At 54.3% G+C, this 23,937-nt stretch overlaps 10 protein-coding genes across 10 annotated transcripts; 5 read left to right on the plus strand and 5 right to left on the minus strand.

Annotated features, from left to right (window-relative positions):
* Positions 1-35: 35 nt before the first annotated feature.
* On the minus strand, positions 36-1,594 carry EV422DRAFT_337100 (oxidoreductase-like protein). The gene is made up of 4 exons (XM_053066423.1): positions 1,185-1,594; positions 827-1,116; positions 395-754; positions 36-332 (listed from the first exon to the last, which is right to left on the minus strand). The coding sequence occupies exons 1-3, from the start codon at positions 1,401-1,403 to the stop codon at positions 472-474; spliced, it is 792 nt and encodes a 263-aa protein (XP_052920930.1). The 5' UTR covers positions 1,404-1,594; the 3' UTR covers positions 36-332; positions 395-471.
* A 259-nt stretch (positions 1,595-1,853) lies between these two features.
* On the plus strand, positions 1,854-3,140 carry EV422DRAFT_572303 (snRNA-activating protein of 50kDa MW C terminal-domain-containing protein; the record flags this gene model as incomplete). Its single annotated transcript, XM_053073099.1, has 5 exons — positions 1,854-2,153; positions 2,223-2,509; positions 2,583-2,759; positions 2,824-2,940; positions 3,002-3,140. 5 exons carry the CDS (start codon positions 1,854-1,856, stop codon positions 3,138-3,140), a joined length of 1,020 nt encoding a protein of 339 aa, XP_052920931.1.
* Positions 3,141-3,641: 501 nt separating this feature from the next.
* On the minus strand, positions 3,642-5,919 carry EV422DRAFT_572304 (uncharacterized protein; the record flags this gene model as incomplete). The annotated part of the gene is made up of 11 exons (XM_053073100.1): positions 3,642-3,905; positions 3,992-4,084; positions 4,160-4,297; positions 4,377-4,566; positions 4,643-4,707; positions 4,769-4,945; positions 5,009-5,102; positions 5,169-5,229; positions 5,304-5,391; positions 5,457-5,546; positions 5,620-5,919. The coding sequence occupies 11 exons, from the start codon at positions 5,917-5,919 to the stop codon at positions 3,642-3,644; spliced, it is 1,560 nt and encodes a 519-aa protein (XP_052920932.1).
* Positions 5,920-6,112: 193 nt separating this feature from the next.
* Positions 6,113-6,786, plus strand: EV422DRAFT_572305 (DNA repair REX1-B-domain-containing protein; the record flags this gene model as incomplete). The annotated part of the gene is made up of 3 exons (XM_053073101.1): positions 6,113-6,276; positions 6,359-6,554; positions 6,631-6,786. 3 exons carry the CDS (start codon positions 6,113-6,115, stop codon positions 6,784-6,786), a joined length of 516 nt encoding a protein of 171 aa, XP_052920933.1.
* A 732-nt stretch (positions 6,787-7,518) lies between these two features.
* Positions 7,519-10,421, minus strand: EV422DRAFT_337093 (uncharacterized protein). The gene has a single exon (XM_053066422.1). The coding sequence runs from the start codon at positions 10,127-10,129 to the stop codon at positions 7,652-7,654; it is 2,478 nt and encodes an 825-aa protein (XP_052920934.1). The 5' UTR covers positions 10,130-10,421; the 3' UTR covers positions 7,519-7,651.
* A 1,543-nt stretch (positions 10,422-11,964) lies between these two features.
* On the plus strand, positions 11,965-15,162 carry EV422DRAFT_510203 (uncharacterized protein; the record flags this gene model as incomplete). The annotated part of the gene is made up of 2 exons (XM_053068910.1): positions 11,965-12,024; positions 12,211-15,162. The coding sequence occupies 2 exons, from the start codon at positions 11,965-11,967 to the stop codon at positions 15,160-15,162; spliced, it is 3,012 nt and encodes a 1,003-aa protein (XP_052920935.1).
* Positions 15,163-15,580: 418 nt separating this feature from the next.
* Positions 15,581-17,666, minus strand: EV422DRAFT_337536 (mitochondrial ribosomal death-associated protein 3-domain-containing protein). Its single transcript, XM_053066428.1, has 9 exons — positions 17,481-17,666; positions 17,297-17,407; positions 17,114-17,224; positions 16,938-17,037; positions 16,768-16,860; positions 16,438-16,705; positions 16,232-16,376; positions 15,827-16,163; positions 15,581-15,756 (listed from the first exon to the last, which is right to left on the minus strand). The coding sequence occupies exons 1-9, from the start codon at positions 17,589-17,591 to the stop codon at positions 15,668-15,670; spliced, it is 1,365 nt and encodes a 454-aa protein (XP_052920936.1). The 5' UTR covers positions 17,592-17,666; the 3' UTR covers positions 15,581-15,667.
* A 560-nt stretch (positions 17,667-18,226) lies between these two features.
* On the plus strand, positions 18,227-19,384 carry EV422DRAFT_501867 (uncharacterized protein; the record flags this gene model as incomplete). The annotated part of the gene is made up of 3 exons (XM_053068228.1): positions 18,227-18,658; positions 18,740-18,983; positions 19,131-19,384. Coding segments are annotated over 3 exons (930 nt in total), but the record flags the coding sequence as incomplete, so codon positions are not given.
* A 1,383-nt stretch (positions 19,385-20,767) lies between these two features.
* EV422DRAFT_501896 (peptidase family M48-domain-containing protein) lies at positions 20,768-21,987 on the minus strand (the record flags this gene model as incomplete). The annotated part of the gene is made up of 7 exons (XM_053068233.1): positions 20,768-20,856; positions 20,915-20,978; positions 21,060-21,299; positions 21,378-21,457; positions 21,539-21,613; positions 21,679-21,778; positions 21,862-21,987. The coding sequence occupies 7 exons, from the start codon at positions 21,985-21,987 to the stop codon at positions 20,768-20,770; spliced, it is 774 nt and encodes a 257-aa protein (XP_052920938.1).
* A 700-nt stretch (positions 21,988-22,687) lies between these two features.
* On the plus strand, positions 22,688-23,851 carry EV422DRAFT_337673 (uncharacterized protein). The gene has a single exon (XM_053066429.1). It carries the CDS (start codon positions 22,894-22,896, stop codon positions 23,590-23,592), a length of 699 nt encoding a protein of 232 aa, XP_052920939.1. The 5' UTR covers positions 22,688-22,893; the 3' UTR covers positions 23,593-23,851.
* Positions 23,852-23,937: the final 86 nt, after the last annotated feature.

Consider the following 23,937-nt stretch of genomic DNA (forward strand, 5'->3'; position numbering starts at 1 on the left):
CAAATCGGCATAGCTACGTAGATGGAAGGCAGGATGTACACGTAGAGGGCATAATATGCCGTTTGCGCATCTTTTTTGGTCTATTCTTTGTATTTATGTTTTCAATTTTGTATGCATGCACTGCCTAGAAGATGATGAGGGAACTTCATTGATTACGAACCTCCCTCGGAGTGGCAATGCTAACTTGTGTCCTTTACTCTTGATGACCGCTAAGGGCGGACTCGAGCCTATGTTATTTTGAGACCGGTCTTCTCGGTCTTCTATGTAAACTAATGCCCTTGCTGTGGCTGTCTCCCTCCTGCCTCTCTGTCTCCACTATCATTCGATTACACCTTGATTGCGATGTCAGTACGGAAAACTGTATAGAGATGTACGGAGGCACCGACAAACTCACTCCTATAAGGGTCCTCTCCCAATATCTTGGTGTTTCCAACTTGGTTAACTCGGTATGGCTTGAAAGCGCCAGGCCCACTACAGCCCAACCCCTGTCCCACTTTTTCCTTCTACCAACTCCACCTCCCTCTCCCTCTGCCTCCTCAACATATCCTTCTCCATCGCCAAAAACGCTGCCATCCCCGGATCCATCCCTCCACCCGCCGCATCCAAATCAGCATCCGCCGCCGTCGCCTCCGCGGCAGCCTGTGCGGCTTCCTGTTCCCTCCCTGACGCTATCAGGAGGTTGCGGCGGCGGTCGCGGATGCGGTTTCGCGTGAGTTGAAAGGCTTCCATGTCGGCTTGGTAGACGTCCCATACGCTGTGAAGAAGTTTTGAGGTTAGCTCTGATACAGATGTGGACGTAAGGGCATAGATGAAAGGCAAAACGAACCAGTGGACACATCCAGACATGCAACAATTATCCGGAGCCGCAGGCGGATGCAGCGCCTTCTCTTCCGCTTCCAGCCGGGCCAGTTCCTCGGCCGATGAGGCTTCCACCGAAGTTAGAGGCGTGAATATTTTTGCCGCTGGCGGCGCCGCATTCGATCGACCGGGCATGAATGATAGCGGGGAGGTGTCGGATACTATGGCTGTTGGGGTAGGTGTGGTGTGTGTATGTGTATTCCTGTGCGCTGCTTGTGCTTGAGGTAACGTGGTTGGGTCGAACTGATAGCTATGCGGCTACAAAATCACCAAAGGGTGAGAATAACCTTCAATCTTCCCACAACTTCTACGCATATCTCACGCACTTGCTTCAATATCAACTCCCAGTATCCCTTATACCTGTGGGAGGGATATGACCCATCGTGGTCATGGCGGGCTCTGGTCGAGGTCGAGAAAGCGGGGTGACATGATGCGGGCGGGGGTAATGACGCACGGTGAGGTTGGGATCGAACGTGCGTAGGGGCTAGAGGTGGCAGCAGTGACGGTAGGGGGGTTAGGTGGGAGCGGTGATGGAAGGTTCGCATGCGCTTGTGTGCGTCTTGGGAGCGGAGTTGGGTGAGGAAATGGAATGAGGGTTGCAGAGAGCATTTGGACGTTAATAAGAAGCTCGTGAAGCTGTGAAGTCACCACTGTCCCGGAGCTGTTCTGAGCTTGTTCAGGGAGCTGTTGTTGCCTTGCGCGCTTGGACTGTTTCCAACTCCCTCCATCACCAACGCTCAACCAAAGAGTTCACTGGGACCCTCTTGTAAGCAGCTGTATAGTGAGAGCCGGGCTGGACCGACTGCCGCAACCGGACACCAGCCGCTAGCTACCAAGTAATCCTTCTCCCCTAAGCATTCGTCGCGGCTGGAGATCTTCTGAAACGTGCTTATGGGCGGGATTCGGGTTCGTTGCAACCGGACAACGGCTAGCTAGCACACTCTACATACGTCCGCCACGGCCAGGAACTCGCTCCCGAGTCAGGAAGGACCAGCATGAACCGTCCAACAAAACTCGTGAACATCAGTGATTTCCGGAGCAAATCAGGGCGAGTCCTCGCTTCAACTACAACGGAATACAAGTTGAGCGCAGCGAAGCAGGCGGACGTGCGAAAGAGATGCGATACGACTTTTGTCCCGCCCGTGGAACCATTGGGGGAGGATGTGGAGGTTGGTGCGGGGGCAGCGGCGGCGTCGGGGAAGGAGAAGGCGTCGTCTAGGGAGCCTATTGACAGAGGGTTGGATGGGGAGGAGCCGTCTGAGCCCTCGGATGATGAGTGGGAGGATGAGGAAAGGGTATGTCGGGTGTTTCGGTATTGCGGGGGTGAATGAACCATCGTCAGTCAAACATTCCGATTTTCCCAGGAAGGCGAGCTTACTACAATCCCACCCGACGAAGTCATCCTAACCGCCTCCTTCTACAACCGGCACAAAAACCACGAAAAACGGCTCGCGACCTTCGACGTCCTCGGATCACAGCCGTTAACCGTCCTCCGCGACGCATTCCACTGCCCGACTGACTTTTTGCACCTGGATGACGACGAGCCGACCGTGTTGAATACCCTGAAACGGCGGACGAGCCCGTCGTATTTCTTTATCGAGGATGTGTTTTATAACGATTTGAGGGATCCGGATGCTGAGGATTATAGCAAGTATGTGCTGTTTTGCGAGGATTATGATGCTGTGAAGGGGGAACGAAGGACTTATTGGGCCTCTGTGTGATAGAAAGATCATCGAGTGGGTACATCAGGATGGTCGTCACAAACAGCGCAGGTTAGCGGCGTACACGAGCAAGGCGATGACGGATGTCACGTTTGGGGAGCTCTGCGTCCGGCCGGGGTTCGCATACCTGTTCGTTCACCAGGGGTGCTGCCAGCACGTTCTCTACTTCGATGAGATCAGGTGCGTGTTTGGACACACTCCCGTATCTTTGCCGCACGATAGCTTCTGATTCTTTCGCTATCAGATCGATCACCCCCGCCGACCCTCATAACCCCTCCAAATATCCCCGCGCAATCCTCGTGACTAAAGCACGCGCGACAGCAACCTCGCGGTGCCAGGTGTGCGAGTACCGTATCGCCGCGTAAGTGCCCATCTATCATTCTAGCCTTCTCGTCCATCTGTAAACCAACTTTTTTTCTCAGTTGGGTAACACTAGGAGACGTCCGAGCAGACTGCGACCCGTGCGTGTGGTGCCAGGACTGCTTTGAGCGGTTCCATTTCAATGCAGATGGGACACCGGCGTATGAGTTTGAGTACCATGGGTATCGGTTGGGTGATTAGATGCCATCTTGATCGTTTTGGGGACGGTTGATGTGATGTGATGTTGATGTGGAGGTGTCGGACTTGGTTGGGTGGCACGGGATGCTGAGGTGCACGGCCGCGGTTTTAAGGCCCGTTGGTGAGTGTTCCTGACTTGAATGGATTGGGTTCCAGGCGCCGAGATGGCATACTAACGACCTGTCCCCTTCTGCATGGCTCTATTTATGATTAGGGAGTGGCTTGGCTGTAAATACGTACTTTACTGTTTACGTGTGAAGGAAAGTGTCGAGGATGCACATGTTATAATGACAAGAGGAAGGGCAGCCTAGCTATACATAGTTTACTTAGGTCACGACAATTCATGTAGAAGCATATGTCTTCAGTGTGTGACGTTGAATATGGTGATACGCTTCTCATTGCATCGGTCTCCGTCCTCCCAACATACGGAGATGCTTTTCAAATATAACCAAGGCTACGTAAGGGGAGGCTACCGCTGAAATCATACGCGCCTTCCTCGTCACCCTAGCCCTGCGCCTCCTCACCCTCATCATCCTCCCCACCCTCGCCATCCTCCTGACCCCCTTTCTTATCACCCTTCTTCTTCATAACAGCCACCCTCGTGGCCTCCCTGACAGCCATTGATGTCGCCTCCTCCATAGCGCGCTTTGCCGCCTTCTCCTTCTGAGGCGGGTGGCGCAATTTGAGCTGAACGTACTGCAGCGCTTCTTTGTCGGGTCGCGGTTTGAAGTAGCCCCGCTTTTTGAGCATGTGGTAGTAGTGGCGGACCTAGGTGGGAAAAAGGGGTGGGTGAGTCCGAGAGGCCCCCCGTGGTCCGAAATGAAGCGCTGAGGTGAAGGTGGTTCTGCAGTTACCATATGATCGGCACTCCCGAGCTCGCGCGCCCACTTGGCCCACGGCTGGGCGTCTGGATCTTCCATTGCCAATTGCCGCAGTTTCTGGAAAGTCTGCACAAAACCGGTCCTTTTGGATTAATCCCGAACGGCATCAAACGCCCAGCCTCAGATGCCACCTCGGCGTACCTCCTTCTGCCAATCCCGAATTGTGAGAGTGCGCTCGTATCGATCGCGGCAAGCAGCAGGAGTCCGTTTTAGAATGGCGGCGGCTGTTGTCCAGAGCCCGAGAGATCTTCCGTGGTGTTTGACGTGTTCAATTAGAAACTAGAGACGGAAAAGTTCAGATTCATGGCAGATGACGGACGAATTTACGGGAAGAACCAGGAACCCCTTTCCCACTCACATCATCCTCCCGCTCCGTGAACTTCCCAATTTTGACCCTCGCTTTTTCGTCAGTGACCATCTTGCCATGGTGATGCCGGCACTCGGCAGCGGTGCGAACGGGGACCTCTTCCGCTACCCGTGACCACCGGGTTCCCCATTTGCGAACTGCACGGCGGAGGATCACGCCTTCTTCATCTGTCCATGGGCGACTGGCGGCGAGAGAAAAGCGAATGTAAGATAGGTGCTGCACTACTGGTGAACGTGAATGGAGCAGCGGCAACTGACTTCTTAACATCCTTGGTCAGTTTGATCTGGTACTCTCGAAAGCATTGGATAGGCGTTGCATCGTTCTGATTGTGGATTGAGCTTGAGGGTTGTCCACCTTACCAGCGCTTGTGAACAAGTACTCACCCCAACATACTCGGCAGTCAAATCCCAACTTCGGCCCCCATATGTCGCCACCGCCTGCCTCAATCTCTTCATATCCTTGGTGGTGAAGTCTTTCCTGCTTCCGACGGGCCCTCGTGCCAGCTGACCGCGGTTGAGGATCCATTCTCGTTTACATTCGGCGGCAGTCCGCTCTCCAACCTGGATGGTCATTTAGTCCGGTTGCTGATGCCTAGCGTCCATCGAGCGAAATTTGAGACTTACAAGTCCAGACACGGCCTCCCAGTCCAAGAGCTGAATGAACTCCTCCGATGTAGACTCCAACCCCGGGTCAATTTCGCCTGTCTGTCGGTTGTATCTGCGTGAGGAATTATGCACCACATGAGCCAGGAGCCCGGGAAGCGATCTTTGCTCAACATCTCACCTTAGCTTCTTATTATAGAAATCGATCGCCTTCACAAGTGCCTCGTGTTCAGTCGGCTTCCCTACACACAAGCACTATTCGCTCAGATTGGGGTCAACCATGTTGTGACGCAGGCCAACAATCCGTTCAACGTACATCGGCCCTTCCTGTATATGATTTCCGCTTTGATGCAGCGTCCAAACAGCAGTTTTTCGATCTGGACGTCGTAGTTGTCGGGTGGGACCTGGTTCAATAATATGGTCAACCCTGTGAAGTCTCGATAGTACTAGGCTTGGAATATGAACATACCGAGCCGTCGCGCGCATCCTCAAAGTCAATGGAAAAATGACGAGTCGGATAAGGAGGACGTTCTGGCTCTATCAACGGCTCCACCTTCTTCTGGAAGTAGGAAGCGCTGGGTCAGCTGCCCCGCAAACTCAGCACCGTCACACGCGGACCAAAAGCATCCCACCTGTGCATCCTCATTCTCTCGCTTCCGGCGAGTAATATCCCTCAGTTGTTCGCGAAGCTGTTCCTGCAGCGCTCTATTTAGCTCTAGAGCGTCGTTCAACTTCTGCAAACGGACGGCTGGGGCTCCCGTATCGACTTCGGGAAGTGTTGCCCATTCCGTTGAGTTTTGTGCATTTTGCGGTGGCTGAACAAACGACTGACTCCGAACTGGGCCTGGTTCATCGTGGACTGAAGCTCGACGCTTCTGCAACGGAGTACTGTATGGCGAGAACCGTCGTTGCTGCTTCTTTGTTGGTGGCATCGCTTGCGATGCCGTCCCTTTGTGGGAGTGGGGACGTCAACCTCCGAGTCCAAGTTTGTTGACAGCAAGTTGGACGCTGTCAATGGGTCATTCAACCCTGTCAACAGCGTGCAATCTCGCTCGCTTCCTCACTTGTCCATCCTTACAACACTTCAACAATCAAAGCCCCAATCGGTCTCTGACGTCTGGCAACATGCTCGCGGGACAGGAACTGCAACACCGCACTGAGACCGCTACCAGCAGTCTTGGAGACGAGAAGATGCCCGTCACAAGCTCACCCCGAACGCCGTTCGACTGCTTACACGAATGCAACCTCCTGCAATCGAAACGGGTCCAGACTTACAAGGAGTTTGAAAGGTATCGTTTTGCGTCAGTTGCCGTTTGTTCTTTCTCCAGCGATGAGCATGCCCTTTCTGACGATGCCGCGAAATTTCCGTAGAGGCTTCCAACAATACGTAACCCGCCAAAGCACATCCGAAGAGTACCAAACTCTTGCTCAAACCATTACCGCCTCATTCTCATCCCTCTCCCAAAAGATCAAAGCTCAAGAGTCTGCATTACGCGACCTCGGCCGTGATGATCTCGCTAAGCTGGTTCTCAACTTGCAGAGTTGGGAACGGGCAAAACTCGAGAAGGTACGCTGTCCTCCCACTCCACAACTGGCATTATATAGGGATAAACATGTTGATGGTGGATTCTTTACGTCGATAGACGGCGATGTACCAAATCCGTAAATCGGAAACGGATCTCGGTGTGCAGGATTACGCGGAGGAGGTCGCCGAGTTGATAGCGGAGCTGGGCGAGATTGGGGAGCAGATCAATGATGCGTGGGATGAGATTCGGTCGGAGATGGCCGAGTTGGCCTAGGGAGGGATGGGGAATGAATGGGGTCTTTGGGGAGGTACATGATATCTGGGGGTGAGTCACTCGACACCTCGAGTGGGAGGCACACCTGGATGGACAACTTTCGGTATCGGAGAGTCCAGCCAAACCTCGAGCTTGGCGGCGTGAACACCGTCGTAATACGCATGGGCTTATCCGCGTATTGCAGCACGCTGGAACGGAGCTCCAATCCAAGTCTGATTGATTGGATCTCCTGCACAGCTTCGCCCTCTCTCTGATGAAAACCTCGGCGTCACAGGGGCCCAGCGAAGAACGTACGACGGGATGGCCCCTGATAGATTGCGCTTAGCGCTCCGATTTCGGCGTCGTCGGCCCCGTGGGCATATTACTGGATGTATGTAGCTGCGTAGCATTTTGGTGTTTGTACATAATCGCAAACTTTATGATCTCCATTGCCTTTAGGAAGTACTTTGCAAAATTTAGGTAGCCATCTGGGTCAGGGCTATCTCCTACGCTGGCAGTCCGCTGGGGCAAAAGCGCTTGTAAAGGAGGACAGAAACATTGCACTCGGAGGATGCAACGAAAACCGCTGTAGCCCGCCAATACAAATGCAAATGTATTCATCCCCGTCCAAAACAGGATCAAGGCGACCGACTCCGAGTGGTCGCAAATAGGCCATTCGTGATTCCCGATCCCCTCAGGAAGCTAAACATGAATACGCCAAGGACGGTAGCCAAAAGCACGACTAATATACATCCTCCTCGCTCTGCACATCCATGCAGGGAGAGCCGGCCGGCAGAGGGCAAGAGGTGAGGTTCACCTATGATGTCCTGGCGGTATTCTCCAAGCAATCTATTTGGAACTGCCCTCATTGGCTTGCAAGTCGCACTCACTTCTGCTGCTGCCTCAGCCTCAGGATACCTCTCGGCACACGTGTCTTATTCGCCTGCGGCGTAGCTGCAGGAACCGCCATAGCTTCAGCAGCGGGCGCGATATGCGCAGGCGGCGCGACATGTGAGACATGCGGCATTTGCATAACCGGCGGGCGTACGGCAGGCGGTGTTTCGCCGATTGGCGATTGGGAGTGCGATGTGCGCTGCGTCTGTTTCTGCGCGAACGTATGCGGTGCTGCCGACGAGCGGGAGAAGAAGCTCCTGCGTTGTTGAGTTGAGGGTGTCGTTGGGGCACACGATGGGTTGGATTTGGACGGCGTTGCGGCGGTGGAAGGTGGTGTGGGTGCTGTCGCAATGGTGCTGGATGCGTTTCGAGCGCGGAAAATGGCGGCTATTGATGATTTGGGTTCCGCGGTAACCGAGGGCTGAAGCGGCGGTGAGGAGGTATGCGGGATGTGCGCCGAGACGAGGGTTTGCTGGGACGACATGTCGTCGGGCGGCGTTCGTTCAAGAGGGTCACGGGCACCAGGAAAAACGAGACTCGATCCTGATGTCGAAATCTCGGCCGCTGCAATATCTTGCACGAACATGGTAGTTTCCAACCACATCCTCGGGCGTTTCATAGCGGGAAGCACATCTACCGTGCCTGTAGTCTCCCTTCTTTTCAACGTCGCCAGCTTCGCTTTCGGTCGCACGGCGTAATCCTCTCTCTCACGTTGCCCACCCGTGTCGCGTGCAAGTTTAACAAATCTCCAACCCTCGTCCTCCACAACTGCCGGGCGTACCAGCCCATCATCCATGACCTGTCTAGCCAGCGACGGCACGACGCGGTCCGTTTCATGATACCCAAAAACAGTTCGAACACGGGGTTGTTTTGCTGCCGTGGAGGTTGCGGATGGGTGGGGTGGCTGGAAAGTGATTGTGGTCTCACGCGTGTCGTTGGATGTGAGACGGGCGTTGCGGAGGTAGTGCCAGAGTTCTGTGCGGTGGTGGTTTTGAGGGTCGGCTGCGGTTGTTTCCTTTGTGATTTGGACTGGTGGTAGGGGATGCGCTGCTGTTAGGATTTCTCGGATGCGTTCCGAGGGCAGGGCAGGCGTTGTGAGTCCCGCGACTCGGATTATTTGGTCGGCAGTGATGGCGCATGTTGGAGCCGCTGCGTTGCCATTCGTGCGCCGGGTCGGAAAAAGTGGTATACCTCGGGGGAGCGTGTACCAGTCTGTTTGATGCCCGGAGGCAGTGCCTTCCATTGCCAGACCGGCCCTCTCGCGAAACGCACGGATGCATGACTGTTTCGTTCCCGTCAAGTCCACTGCCAGCAGGGTCGGTAGACGGATAAGATAGCCGACGCATGATTCGGTGACAAGTGTTTTCGATAGGTTCAGGTGTGACAGACTGCTCAGCACAACGGTCAGGACCCCTTGCTCCTGCGATGATGCCGCTGACGCCTCTTCAAACTCAATATGCAAACCGGCATCCAGATCCAGAACGGGCACATTCGCTTGCTCCGCAGTTCGGGTGCCAGCATACAAGGCAGGCCTCAGCATCCTTCGGATCCCCTCATCTCCGATATCCGTGCCGGACAAATCCAGCACCTTCAGCGCAGCCAGTCCACTCAAGCACCACGCCATATCATCCCGAAAATTCGTGTTGCTGACATCCAAATGCGTGACGTACCGGCCCACAATGCCCACATTCATGCTGGCGGGGATGCCGGTGCCGGGTACGTCACCATCCTCATCGTCCTCATCAACGAACCCATCCGTCGCAGCAATCCGCCTCAAAATCGGATCATAAGCCCCGCCCCTTCCATCGCGATCAAACGTCCCTCGCAGCACGAGCCTTGCATTCTTCTCGCGCACCTCGGGATATGCGCCTAAAATTGCATTGAGAAGTATGGGTGTAAGCTTGGCGTTGTGGAGGTAGAGCTCGTTGAGTATCAGCTTCCCGCCGGTGTAGGGAACACGTCCGACGCCGGCGAGGAGGTGGTGATTGCGGGCGGCTACGACTGCGCATAGCTGCATGAGGGTGGGTGGGCGTTGCCGGGCGGGCGACGAACCCTTGCCACCACTTTCGTCGTTCCCGGAAGTGTTGCCGCCGTTCGCATTGTTGCTCTCAACATCGGCCGTCCAGAACTCGCTGATGTCTAGCAGGCGTTCGTATGGCTTTGAGCGGACGACGGTGTCATCCAAGTGCGTGCGTTGGTCAGTTTCCTCCGTTGTGAGAAGGAAGGTTGACGACGGCCATTCTGGCTCTTCATCTTTGCGGGCCTTTTTGCCCTTGCCCTTGCCTTTCCCTTTGCCTTTGCCTTTGGACCACCACCAATCCGAAGACGATTTGCCTTTCCAAGGCATACGCGTGTGATAGCCGAGCTTGAAGCTGTCCGTCGCTTGATAGTATTGAGCTCTGGGCCCAGTACTCATTTGAGCATGGCTGTTTGCCGTTTGGATTACACTGTGCATGTGCAAGCGGTGCATCTCTGTGCATGTCCGAAATCGAGCAGCATGTTTTCGGACTAACGCGTCGAAGATGACAGCAGCTTCCAGCTCTCCCTGCCTGCATATCAGTTTACCGCAACATCTAATCCTGATCTACGTGCATGTATGTATGTACGGTATGCGGCATCGGTGATGTGGGAGCTTCGGTTTCCCGGGTGAAGTGCAAGCTCAATATATACAGTATGTAGCCCGCCTGTTAAGGGCATATGATTGTTCGCTACCGCTCGAATCGCTGTTACAAAAGCAAACATCACTGAGCTCGAAGTCCCTCAGCTAGAATACGTTGGGGTTGGCAAACAAACATGTACATGTGCTTATATGCAATTCGGCGGTCTTGGGTGCAGAACAGGAAAAAACAACGCCGAGGAAATGTATCCATTCCCAAAAAGAGTCCATTTTCACCACGGACCGAACCCTCGGTAAATCAAAATCACCGGAGCCCTGTGAGCTCCGGTTCTCGGTAGCGCTTGCCGATCTTTCGTCGTCCTTTCCCGATCCCGATTCTCGAGGACAGCACGTTGACACAATGACATGCATCCAGGCACAGCCCCACCTGCACCGGGGAGGTAACGCAGCTGAACTTCTGGCTCTAAGTCTGACCCCTTGGAAGGCGGAAGAGCGGGGCAAACCCACGGCCCGTGCTGGGTCCTCGGCTAATTCCTCACGGATATCTTTTTTATTCCTCGACATGACCAATAAACCGTCTCCCAGCCTCCCTCCGCGCTTTCCAGATAATTCGGACGGGAGATACTTTCTAGAAACAGCGGGGGTGGCAGACGTGCATTGCCTCCTTATATATATGTATCCAGATGTCCTTTCGATTTACAAATCGACAAATGCCAAGAATTTCAAAGAGTTTGGAGCTCCGAGATTCTGCATATTACGGCGCACATCGAGAACGTATTTTTTTAACGTGACTACGTCTGCAGTATATAGTGGCTTTGGACATCCGCTTCCGCCCGTGCATTCAAATCATCGCCAGCCAAACGTCTCTTTCATTCTTACGTTCGCATTGACTGCATTTCAGAGGCTTCGATTCGCCTACAAACCATTTCCCCATTGAAGTCGACACCAAAGGTAAGCCCTCGCTCAGCCCGGCCGTCACTGGATGGAACCTCCTGTTCCTGACTCCTGCTTCGTGAGTGGGGTTGAGAGGGTATCTGAGGGCATCACATCGACCGGTCTCGACCAGATGTACAGTACAGTATGCCTGCCTCCCACCCTTTTGAAGGCCATATGAGGTCATGATCCTCACGCGCCGATCTCTCACATCTGGCATCTTAGGCACGGTTCTCGGTACAGTGACCAGTCAATTGAAAATCGGCCGATCATCGCGAACAAAATTACGATCGCTTTCGTCGCTCTCGAGCTCGCAGCAGGCCATCCTCCGCCGACATCCTCAACCTGCGTCAACACAAAAACACCGTCGGGGCCTTTGAGTCGGGGTGTGGTGGAAAGCCAGCCGCTGGTCGTTGTGCACTCATCGAGGTCATCAACTTTCCCTTGTTCTTATATCTGGCCCCTCCAATGTCGAGGGTGTGACATTCGAACGAGGTTAGCTTGCCTGTCTACGTTTTTCTTTGGCAATCGCGGTGCCATTCCTTCCTGTACCTTGAACTGCTTTCTTACGAGGAGCAGTTGCGTAATAGGCTTCGTATCATACTTCTTACACTCTGCCCTAAAAAGCTGCAACGTCTCCGGCATTTGGAAACGGTCTCGTTCTCGACTGCGGACCCTATCGAACTATCTCGGCTTGCAACCTTGATCCACTTCGTGCGTCAAGCTTGGTATATTGTGTGTGCTGTTGCGAATCCATGCAGCACGAATACACTCCGGAGGAGATTCAGGACGAGTTTACCCCACTTGAGGGGAAAGTAAGTGTTCCCACATCTTGCTCGCGTTTTTTTTATCTCGCGACGCTGACTTCACATCGGCAGCCTCGAAAACGCCTTACCCAGTCTTGTGATCGCTGTAAGGCCAAGAAGCGACGCTGCGACGGGGAAGATCCGTGCAGTAACTGCGCGAAAGCGGGCACAACTTGCACGATGTTCATCGAACAGAAAAAGAGGGGCCCGAAACGCAGCTCTACATCAAGTGAACTCGAAGTGCTCGATATCGGGCCGTCGAACCAGTTCAGTGGACAATATCAGACGGGAAATCTCAGCGGCGACGAGATATATGAGGGAGCGTGCGATGAGAGCGATATCGACAACGACCAGTTCAAACACAACATGCAAGCGTATCATGAGGGTCGCTCGAACGAAGCCCACGTTCACGTGGAATCTCCCTCGACCATGTACTACAGCAATTCGTTTGGCGATACTCCGGGAGATGCCTTCATACGGGACACGATCGCCTCGAATCACCAGATGGATATCCTGATGAACAACGGCATGTCTTCAAGCCAACAGGTTTCCGACAACAGCGTCGCCGCCGCTGACTTGTCACGATCTATGATGGAATTGGAGAGAGCCAACGCTCGGATGATCTCATCATTGAGCGGCGGACAGCGCTACATGGGGAATGACCAACTGCAAGATGCCAACCGTCGGGCCAGTTTCTATCAGCAGATGGGTGTCATGCAACAGATGAGCCCTGACGGGACACAGCCGACGGCGCACGGCATGGCCAACTCCTATGGGCAATCTGGACCCGATAGACACAATCAGAGCTGGGAGTCTTCGTATGCGTCGGCGCAGCAAATGATGCACCAGCAAGCCATGCAACATGAAGCTATGCAACAGCGGGCTATGCAACAGCGGGCTATGCAACAGCAGACTTTGGAGCAACAGGAGTGGAACATTACTCCGATGTATTACCCCGATAAACAGTCTGCAGGGCCTAAAGCGGGGCCATACCGTCCCTACTCGATGCCATCCGGCTCCATGGCCGCTCAAGCTCCCGACGCCATCTTGACTCCCGATGGTAGTACGCCGCAAGGCGACCGCCGGCCCCGCGGTTTGTCTCACACGACAAGGCACCGAAAGGCGAGGAAGTTGGCTCCAGTCACGCAACCCGTTGCACCCGAACAACAAGCTACGCCAAATTCCGACTCTACCTGGAGACTGCCTTCGCTAATATCGCCGGAGCTACGTTTCCCGCAATCAATTCGCGGAGACCTCCCCGACGGTTTCCATCTGCACATTCTCAACCTGTATTTCACCTACTTCCACCCGACGTTTCCGATCATACACGAAGCGGCCTTCTTCGCCTCGCTTGTGGCAAAGCCAAAGCCGCCGCCCCTATCGGATGCTGGGGAGCGCAGCCAACAGGGCACGCCATCGGACGAGGCCTCGATGGTGGATACCCAGGAGGAGGACGGCTGGCGTGGGTACGTCGGCTCCTTTGACGGTGACGACTCGAATCTCGGGACCAACCATCCGCCAGAAGGACATGGGGCGGTTTCGGAAGCACTGCTGAACGCGGTTTACGCTATTGGCATTCTGTTCTCGGCTCATCCATGTCTGCAGGTTCTTGGTGGTCGGATCAAGGCCGGGGAACGATTCATCCGTCGGGCCCGAGACGCGTTGCACAAAGGAAGCGATGTAGTCGCGCGCTGCCTTATTGATCTATGCACCTTTGGCTGCACCGTCAACACTGGAGGCGAGATGGAGCTTTTCCCTGGGACATGGCGAATCGCGCAGAAACAGCAAATCGCTGTTGAACAGCCGTGTGGGACGCTCTATCACGTGCTCAATGGACGGCCAGCGCAGACGGATGGGATGGTTGCCAGCCGGGAAGAGCGGAAACGCGTTTGGTGGGGACTGTTCTTTCTCGACACGTACACTTCGCTGTGTACCGGGTATGACTTCCAGATTGACGAAGGGCGATACATGGAGTCGTTGCTTGATCCTCACAGTTTGTGTCGCAGTGTTCCGCACCCTTTGGCCGCTGAGAAGGGGATTCTGGAGAGCCGTTACTGTGTTACGACACCTGGCAGAGGGGCGGATAATCAAGTAGAACCCTACCCAACACCTGAGAATCCGGGATTCGAAGATTGGAGGTTGGCGATCCTCGGTACGCCCACGGACACCATTTTCGATCATTCAAGCGGAACAGCCTCTAGCAGCCCGACATCTCCGGCGGACAGTGAGATTCAAAAATCTACACAGCAAGCTAACGCATCGTTCGCCATGTCTCAGATGAGCGTCCAACCACACATCCGACTCTCGATATTCCTGCGCAAGATGCTCCGCATCATGACCCGGCCACCACAGTCCGCCAGCGAACAAGTCTCGCCCCTCCATTTGAAGCTAATGCAGCTAGCCAACTCACTGCCTGCCGACATCCGACCTTACGTCTACCTCGCGGGTTCACCGCCGGTCATCGAGCCAGGCCGGCTCTCATCGCCCGTCTCTGTACATACCTTACTGCTTTTCCTCGCTTCGCTCTCCCTCGTCCACCACCCGCACATCGCCGATGGGCGCGTCGTGCACGATATCATGGGTCCACTAGACCGTGGCGAGATCCCAACCGACCCACGGATCACCACGATGACAAGCCTCGACATCTGCCTCGCCGTCTACGCACGCATTAACCAAATCGTCGAATCCATCTACGCCGACCGCCGACGCTCCACCGGGGCCACCTCACCAGCGCCCACAACCCCGACCGCACCCTCCGCGTCAACGCCACCCATCCCGCCCCCTCCGCAGATCGTCGCCCTGCCCTTCACAGCCGTCCTCCTCGCCGTACCCGCCATCCCGGTCCTCAGCTCCCGCCACGGCGCGCTTCTTTCTTCAACCGCCGCCAAAAAATCCCCGCCGGTATCCAACACCGCGTCCCAATCTCCCTCCCAGCCACCTCCGCCGACCTTGGAACAGATCCTCCTCCCAGCCCTGGACGATATCGCCACCGTGTGGCCGCGCGCGAGCTGCTATGCGGCCGCGCTGCGGGGGTGGGCGGAGGTTGTGAGAGAGCGCGGGGTGGCGGTTAGCAACTCGGCGTCGCTTTATTGGAGGAAGTCTGGGAGTCCGTCGTTGAGGAAGATCAACATTGCGTTTGATTTGTGAGGCTTGGATTTATGGGGGAGGTCTCTCATAGAGTTATGTATGGAGCAGAGGGAAGGCGTTGGGAAAACAAGGAAGCAGTTTGGATATTGGAAATTGGTTCTAGTTTCTTCCGAAAATCCAGTTCTGTAATTGAATACCTTTGCAAATTCCACCTTCCCTGTCTGGTTGCGGTGCGACCCTCTCTTTCTCTCGATGGATTTGATCGCATAACTCGGTTTTTACCAGATCGACACCTCGCTCAGAAACAATGTCCTTGGCAGCAGACCTCGCGAACCATGATATTGACTACATGGCTCACCTGTGCACAACCGTCTATGACTGTTCCTACGTAAAATAAACATCAATACCGATGACGCCCAAGTCACGACGTTGTGTGCAGCGAGTGCATTGTGTCTCTTAAGAGAGCGGGCATCATATCTATCTATGCATTGTGTCTCTTAAGAGAGCGGGGCTCATATCTATCTAAAGTCGGTGACGCATGGAGGGTGTTTCTGGTACATTTATCTCACAATGACAAGCATCTCTTGTACACCTTCAAAGCGTTTCCCCCGGTCGCTGTCCATTCCTTCTCTACGTACTCGCGTGATATAGAATCTGTGCGAAGGGAAGGGAAATGATCAGATACTGCCTTTCCCTTCATCCTGCAGTCAGGCGAACTACTCACCGACACCCGCTAGCTGTTTGCAAGTGTGGTAATAATCCAGTACGCTCGCCAACTCAAACTTATTGTAGATCGGGACGTCGATCCTCTTCAAGTTTCGCGGATGGATGCTATCCGCCGTTGTGAGAGGATCATAGCTAGCTGGCGATGCCTTTGGCGAGAGCAAAACGCCATATTGATCGACGTGCGAGAAATCAGCCGCTCGCCTGCCTTCTGGGGATTTGAGGGACGCTACTGCTGGTGTGGAGACGGACGGGGCGGATGCGATGAGGGATTCGAGCAATGGAGAAGGGAATTGCGTGTTGCTGCGGTCTATCGCGCATACGATGGCTCCCTTTTTCTATATTTGGAAAAGCAGGACGAATCAGTAAGAAGTCCGACGATTTCTGAACCTGTAGGCAGACTAACCAAGCGCTTTTCCTGACTCAAGAGGGAAATGAGGCTCTTGATGGTGGCCAGTTGGTCTCCAGTCACAGCTCGGCTCTCCACGTCGTGGTAGGCCGTCTTTGCGTAAAGGGCGTTCGCTTGGTCAATGGCAATCAGTACTGGTGATCTGGAAGTGGCGTTAGCGCCCGTATCACAGCCCGTTGATTCGGCATGGGCGTGAAGCTTACCGCTTGGTATCATTGGCAAGAGCCTCCAGAAGAGTTCCCAGTGCTGCTTGTGCAGTTGCCGGCCGTGCAATGCCCTCCTGCGCAACGCTCAACACCGTCTGTTCCCCTTCGCCCTCGACTGCTATCGACCGTAACGCGGCTTCGTTATTGATCTTCAAAAACTGTTCCAGAAATTGCGAAGCGACCGTTGGTTGTGCGAATTGTGGGCGGGCATTGTCTTCGGTGGGAAGGGGGTCAAATGGCTGTGTCCCGTTGACCCAATGTATTGCTGGAATGGAAGGCGTTTGAGCATGTGTGTCAGAAAATTTGCACCAGAGATGCCAAACGTACGCTGCGGCACATAAATAAGGATCCACCCTGCCTGCACGAAGTGGCTCACTGCTTGCAGTAGGGTGACGGTTTTCCCTGACCCACGAGGCCCATCTGTTCCAAGTCGACATCGAGATTGTTTAACATCTCAAAACTGATGCCCCGCTCAAACGAACCGCGCGAACTCTCACCCAACACATAAACATTTTCGCTTTCGGTTTTTGCACTCTCTGCTTCGATCGTGGACAGAACGTCCAAGGTGTGTTTCCGTAACATGAACGCGGATAAGCCCTATTGAGCACAGCAAGTCAGCATTCAAGCAAAAAGAGGACCGAGGTCGGCCTGGCTTTATCATCAACTAACTCACCTCTCGTGCAAGGACAGGTGGATACAGACCGCCTGGTGCGTTTGTCGCGCCTTGTCGAACCTTTTCAGGCAACCGCAGGATCTCTCCAATATTTATCGTTTCGGCTTTGCTCTGCAAGACGACCGCCAGTTAGATCTCCTCCCGCTTTTACAGACGTAACCCGGCCCTCACGACAACACTAACAGGCTTCCAGTCTCCTAGGGTGATCTCCTCGTTCTGCCACTTCACTGATTTTCGCGCGCGTATCGTCGGTGCAAAGGCCTCCCCAGCGCTCGAATTCCCCTTTCCTCCACCCTGATAACCAAATCGAGCATATGTTTGGTGAAGAGTAAGTCAGAATGACACTGCAATGGACTGGGTTATCTACCTTCTTCCAAGCACTTATGCTTCTTGGAGCAACAGACGCACTGAACGTGCGAACCGAATGTGCGTGGCACACAACTTGCGCTGCCACCGGCCGGAAGCGACAGAGGGACATGCTGAACAAACGACGCTTGAGTGTTACTGACGGCGACCGAAGATTCGTATCCTCTGCGAAGGTTTCTTGCAGGTGATGTCCTCCCATTGCAACTCCCCAGAACATTTCGAGCAACCGGGAGCTCCAGTCACGTGCTCTGGTATTAAAATCGAACTCCCTTTCTGCGCACGTTCTGCGCACGTTCAACTCTTTCGGGAAACCCCGAATCGCCAACGATTTCCCTCGAGTTGAGAAGTGCAAGACCTGTGAACGTTGTCTATTTGCGACGTAGCCTCTGCCGTACGCAAATCCGGCGAAGGTCCCTTGATATCCGAGCTTCGATCGTCGTGTACAAAGGTTTCAGATTCTGCCTCTCGAAGTAAACGAATATGTCGCGCAAACAACCCCAACAACCTTCGATTTCGAATTCGACACAACTGCGGTCTCAAAATGGGACGGGTGACGAAGTTCAAGCTTACAACTTTCGAGGTTTTATGGACTGTGCCCCAGTTCCCTCTCAGCTGGAGGACGGGGAGGTCATAGACGTCGATGCAATTCCAACCAAAAAGCGAAAGCGGGAAACGGATGTTGGGGGTAGTGGGCCACCGGGAGCGGATCAACCCTCCAACTTCGTCTTCGCTTCGAAGACCCCAGCTATGCGCGCGGTTGATATTCGCCATCATCAACATCATCTACCCGTGCATTGGATCAAACCGGGTCAGATATACAGCGGGAATCTGGAACGGCGGTTGCACAGCGAGATTCTCGATTTTGTCGAGTTCATGGAGGCCACAAAGGAGGAGCTCGCGTCACGCGCGAAAGTCGTCGAGCGATTCCAATCCGCGATCCAGAAGGTCACGCCGAAGGCCACTTTGGGGGTTTTTGGCAGTTTCGCCACTGGCCTAGTCTTGGCTCATAGCGACATCGATCTCGTGATTCTTGACCAAAGCAAATCGACCGTTTCTCAACCTCGGGCGCCCGCCACTGAGTTGAAAAAATACAGAAACAAGATTGCGGAGCAGTGCTCCGGATTCTGCCCCATCTTGAAGGCCAAAGTTCCCATTTTCAATTGCAGGGACTATCTTACGGTAAGTATGACATGCCTGTTACACTGGAACTCATCTTTGAGGCCTGTCTGATGTGTACTTTCGAATTTTGGCTCTAAACAGGGCTTTAAATTGGACATCAGCTTCAATCAGGCCAACGGCATCGCGACGGTACCAGTGATTCAAGGATTGATGACCGAGTTGCCAGCGCTTCGACCATTAGTCATGGTGCTAAAGCAGTTCTTGCATTGCAGAGGTCTGGACGTGGGTGCAAACGGATCCGTCGGGGGGTATGGTCTGACATGTTGGGTTGCCGGCTTCTTGCGCATTCACCCTGATGTCTTTGCAAGTCGGTACAAAGCGGTCCGTCAGGATGCAGCGAACGTCACTGGCAAAGACGAAGGGAGCGTTGACCACGATCCTGACGGACCGCTGCTCACCGACGGGCGAAACAAAGGCGAAGCGAGCGCTGACCACACAACGGACACTTTTATGATTCTTCCTCCGGATGAAGCATTGGGTATTCTGTTGACCGATTTTCTGCTGCTGTTTGGGTTCAGCTTTGATTATTTGAAGCTTGGACTGGCGCCGGGTGACTCTGGAGGGTCCTGGATCTTCTCGAAAAGAGAAGGGCTTGGGTTTGAGCAAGGACGACCGTCTGAGAAGCTCTACATCCGAGATCCTCAAAATGAGCACTCGAACGTCACAGCTAGCTTAGCCAAGATCGGCGTGGTAACGGAGCACCTAGCCGCTGCTTACGATCAGCTGCTTGCAGCTCAACGTCTGCATGCTGGGGAGACCGCCACAGAAAGCACGGGACCTTCGGGTGCACGTGTCTCTGCTGTGGGCGGGAAAGCGCCGGCACCCCGACTCACACCCGAGCGCAGCCCGTCCAATAAATCTCTGCTGGCTCACATCCTGACCGTTGATCGGAACGTCCTTGAAAATAGGCCGTCCGTGCTGCGCCGCCAACTTCGGGACGGGGACAGTCTACCACCCCCCGGCTACCCGGGGTACCGTCCCCCAATACCGAATAAGTATCAAAGACAGTTACTGCAAGAATTCGGCAACTCAATCGTTACGGACCACCAGCGTACGGTACTCTTGCACGGGCCACCTACACACCCCGACCACCCGGGGTACCACCCCTTCATCCAAGGGAAAGGGGCGCCCCCTCCCGCGATCTACCACACGCCCGCCGCAAAGAAGCAGAAAACGATGCCTCTGACGAAGAAAGATCTGACCGTGAAGACGAAATTCAAAAACGCGCCTGTCCAACCCGCGGCGACGAACAACAAGAAGAAGACGAAGGCGCAGAAAAAGGCAGACAGGGCCGAGCGGCTAGCTGCGCTTCCGTCAACACCGAAAACGCCAAAGAAGGCACACGCGCTTCCAGCAAAGCCTTTGCCCGGTCCCTCGGACAAAGCAAAGAAGTGAGCGTCGGATCTATATGGTGAGAGTGGGCTGCGCAACACCCAAAATCGGCCCGGGGGCTGCCACTGCTGGCTGCTCCCTCTCTCCAAGTTCAAGACTTGTCGCTACTGGCGTGGGCCCCCGCGATTACTCCCCACGATCACGACTTTGGATGGTTTTGCGCAACCCCGTCCATCATCTTAGATACCCCACCTACCCCCTCCGTCTGATGGTAGTTTCTGGGATTGTTGGTCATGGCGGGGACGACTGCCTTGCCTTGGACGGGTTTCAGGATGGTCGGAGCCTTCCCTTAGTGTCTCATCGACCTTGTTGTTTCACAATACGATCGATAACGTTGTGGGGAAAGTTCGATGTTTGGATGCTTTGAACATATCTATATGAACTGGTATTGCTTGTATACTTTTTTGATGTATGAAACTGTGAACTGTGCAAATTCTGCCTACGCCTACAGTATTGTAGAAACATGGGGAATGTGACAGCTGCCGTGAAGGGACGGCGAAGGCGTCTGCTAGACAGCAACGACCCTCAACTACGGAACACGCAGACTCGGGACAAAACCCTATGTAACATACGCCATATGAGGCCTTCGACCCTGCGGCGCGGATCACCAGATCGGTCTATCGAAATGGCGGAAGCGCGATGCGACGGGTGCCATCTGCTCAAGCCGGAAATAGGAAGATGCGCTATGAGTGGCCAAGAAACGCACCAACAGCCGAATCAAGACGACGTCACCTGGTAGCAGTCGGAGTTTTCGCGGATGAGCTGGGCCTCAGGCAGCCACTCCTTTATGTTTTCAATCCGCTTGCCTGGTTGGTGGCGATCAGATCAGTACCGAGGGAGAAGACGACAAACAGGTGGCCTTACCTGGGCTTGGATGCGTTCCCAGGTACGCCATCACCTCACTATGGTTGACTACTTCCTTCATTCTCTACGAACGTGAACACATCTCATGCATCAGATCAATTCGGCCCTTACTCCGCGCAAGATATGGTGATGCGGCATAACCAACCTGCCACATCCTAACAGCAGCGTTAGGATCATAGCACGCCTGCGCCATCAAGCGCAACCCAATGTAATCCGCCTCGGACTCCATCTTCCGCGAGAAAGGCATGTTGATCCCAAACTCGACAAAGATGCGGGTTAACACCATGTTGGGATCGAACAGGGCGGCGAGGAGGAGTTGGAGGATGGTGGTGATGGTCATGTAGGACAATTTTTCAGCGCTGTGACGGGCTACTTGGTGGGCTATCTGGATGGAGCGGTCGAAGTTGGTGGAGGGTTGAGCGAGAACGTCGCGGCGCGAGGGAGAACAGACACTGATATTCACCTCATGCCCTAAGACGGCTGCCATTCCCGCTTCGTCTTCGACAATCGGAAGCAAACCCGTAAACACGAAGATCTTGCCTCCTGGTTGACAGGGCCATATGGTCAATAAGCTATGAAATGAAACCATTACAATGAACATTGCCCTTATATGCATCTCCTTACCAGGAAGTACAAAGGCGTTCTTCTGCGGATCGTCAACGACGTGGACTTCCCATTTGAGGTCCTCGAGCCCGGAGACTGTGATTCGAAGTATCAGCATTTGTACGCTTTGGAAACGTGTTCCCAGCCATGCCAAGCGGCACCTTTGATAAGATTTCGTGCGACCTTCCGCACAAATATCGAGTAAGGGTGGTTTGGAGGCAGTATTCGGTGCCGGAACTGTTGCAACACTTGTTCATACGCCTGGGGATTTCATGGAGAGTGACAAGCCCATTTGTTAACCGACATGTCAAATCTGATGGGCAAAGGATACGACTATGCATTACCTGCTTTGCCATGAGCATTTCCGTTTCGGGACTGACGTTCATGAACCGCTTCCGATTCGAGACGGGCACAGGTTCGAGGTGCCTGATGATTGTGTAGGCATTATGACACTTGCTCAACTGTGGCATGGCGTTATAGCAAAACTACAGACTCACATCACATAATAGACACCACCCAGCGCCCCAGCTACTCCCGTGAATTTCCAGAATCTTGGATTGGTATACAGCTTCTGCCCTCGACCTGTAAGGAAAGGCTCAATATCCTGATCGAATCATTGGATCTAGGCCTCTTTCCCGAGGGCTCTGGGCAGGGAGAGGCTTACGATTTTCAAAATATTGATATCCTCCATTTTGTCTGTCGTTCCCAAAACCAGGAAAGCGCTGCGGAGGTGGTAATGGGTCTTTCGGCACTATGCGTATTTGCGTTCGCCTCTGGGCTTGAGTTGGCCGGGGCGTAGAGCTAAATGACCGACTGCTACTTTGAGATGGGGAAGCTGCGCGGGCGCAGGTAGACGCTGCTTTGGAAGCGACGTGGTTCGGCTGCCTAAACTTTCCGAACTTAAAGCTTGGGAAGAGGCCGCATCCCGGCAGTCCTTTGCGGAGTTGACAGCGGAGAGCCGCCATTATGAAAGCCACGTTTCTCGCAACTCCAAAATGCCGAAAAGTAATGTAACAGGTGACGTTGGACGTACTCGCTCTCCTTTATCTATCCGAAAACGGGTATGACGCCGGATTGCCGCTGGCAAACGATTGCATCTACTGTACTGTCCCCCGACTCCTCGCCACTCCCCGACACCCGTTCTACTCCGTTCTACGCGTGAAGAAGCGTGAAGTCATCCCCGCCGCGTTCCCTTTCGCCACGTTTCTCGGTTGGGTTATTGCACCACGTTCAAGTACACCAAGGACGAGCAGCATTGCCGGTCTGGAAAACGCCGCTGTCCCCAACACCACTGCCATTGGTGTTCGTGGGGTGTCAATGTACCGCTGCACTTTAGCGTCTTATACCCGTAGTAGGTTCTCAAGGCTGGCGCCAAGATGGCGGACGACGAGGAGGCCACGCTCGGGTCCCACATGCTAGACTTGTCGGATATTGGTGGGAAGGGTGACTCAGCGGGAAACGGGAGGGCCGGTCGCGGTGAAGCCGAAGAAACGCCGTTGAAGGTTGAAGAAGATGGGAGGAGTGATCTCGCCGACCTCTCAGCAGGGGCTGGTGCAAGAAGGAAGAAGGGCGGGAAATCTGAAAGCGGCCATAGCAGGGGTTCGGCGACCCCGGCCTCCAAACCGCCATCACCTGCACCTTCGGCGCAGGCGGATGCGGTTAGGGTCACTGCCAATATGGAAAAAGTGGTCAGTGCCGACCAAACACCAACAAGGACTTCCTACGAAGCTGCTCGACCCAATCGATCTCCGACAGGACGAGGAAACTTGAAAGTGGACTTGAGGCCGCCATCTGTACCTACTCACATTCCGACGCAGTCGGCTAGGACCGCCGGTGTGCGGAATACGCCCATCTCCCCACCTCGGAGGGCATCATACCAGGTCCGCACCCCTGCCGAAAACCGGTACCTCTCGCATAAGCATTATGGCGCATTCCAAAAGATGGCGTCTGGACAGTCTCTCTTGGATGGAAAGTCTTTCTGGAGGAGCATTCTCAGCGGAGACCGGCTTCCGCAGCCGGCGAATAGGTTAGAGTCCTGTCGTGCAGTGGGAGCGAAGCGTAAGGGTGTGCGATGATCTGACGTGCACCGGTTTCACGTCAGTCAGGAAGCATTCGATTTGGAGATGTTGAACTTGCTGGTGGGCGAAGGCATATGTATGTAAACACCCGCTTCCAAGCAACATGCACCGTCACTTATGCAGCATTTAGCCAAGACGAACTCTGTGACTACCAACTTTAGCGTCTTACTCCTGCACCTGCTCAGTCATATGCGGCACATGAGAGTGATGGCCTATGAAGGGTAAATTCATTCTTCAAAAGCAAGGCGTCCCGCTGACCAGGCATGCTGATGTCCAGCCCTCCTTCAGAGACTGGACTTTCGAGGCGTACAATGCGTTGTTTCTCGTGAGGCTATGCGTCAA

Source organism: Fimicolochytrium jonesii (genome assembly GCF_025526975.1).
Source record: "Fimicolochytrium jonesii strain JEL569 chromosome Unknown EV422scaffold_43, whole genome shotgun sequence".
Classification (NCBI taxonomy): Eukaryota; Fungi; Chytridiomycota; class Chytridiomycetes; order Spizellomycetales; family Powellomycetaceae; genus Fimicolochytrium; species Fimicolochytrium jonesii.

What these genes read in the sequence shown, in the direction of transcription:
- EV422DRAFT_337100 (XM_053066423.1), bottom strand. Translation starts at nt 1,403, where the DNA reads ATGCGAACCTTCCATCACCGCTCCCACCTAACCCCCCTACCGTCACTG. An exon ending in GGGAGTTGATATTGAAGCAA is followed by an intron (nt 1,117 to 1,184) that starts GTGCGTGAGATA and finishes GTGATTTTGTAG; the next exon opens with CCGCATAGCTATCAGTTCGA. An exon ending in ATGTCTGGATGTGTCCACTG is followed by an intron (nt 755 to 826) that starts GTTCGTTTTGCC and finishes ACTTCTTCACAG; the next exon opens with CGTATGGGACGTCTACCAAG.
- EV422DRAFT_337093 (XM_053066422.1), bottom strand. Translation starts at nt 10,129, where the DNA reads ATGCACCGCTTGCACATGCACAGTGTAATCCAAACGGCAAACAGCCAT.
- EV422DRAFT_337536 (XM_053066428.1), bottom strand. Translation starts at nt 17,591, where the DNA reads ATGTCCCTCTGTCGCTTCCGGCCGGTGGCAGCGCAAGTTGTGTGCCAC. An exon ending in TGAGTCAGGAAAAGCGCTTG is followed by an intron (nt 16,164 to 16,231) that starts GTTAGTCTGCCT and finishes TTCCAAATATAG; the next exon opens with AAAAAGGGAGCCATCGTATG. An exon ending in CAAACAGCTAGCGGGTGTCG is followed by an intron (nt 15,757 to 15,826) that starts GTGAGTAGTTCG and finishes CCCTTCGCACAG; the next exon opens with ATTCTATATCACGCGAGTAC.
- EV422DRAFT_337673 (XM_053066429.1), top strand. Translation starts at nt 22,894, where the DNA reads ATGGCGGACGACGAGGAGGCCACGCTCGGGTCCCACATGCTAGACTTG.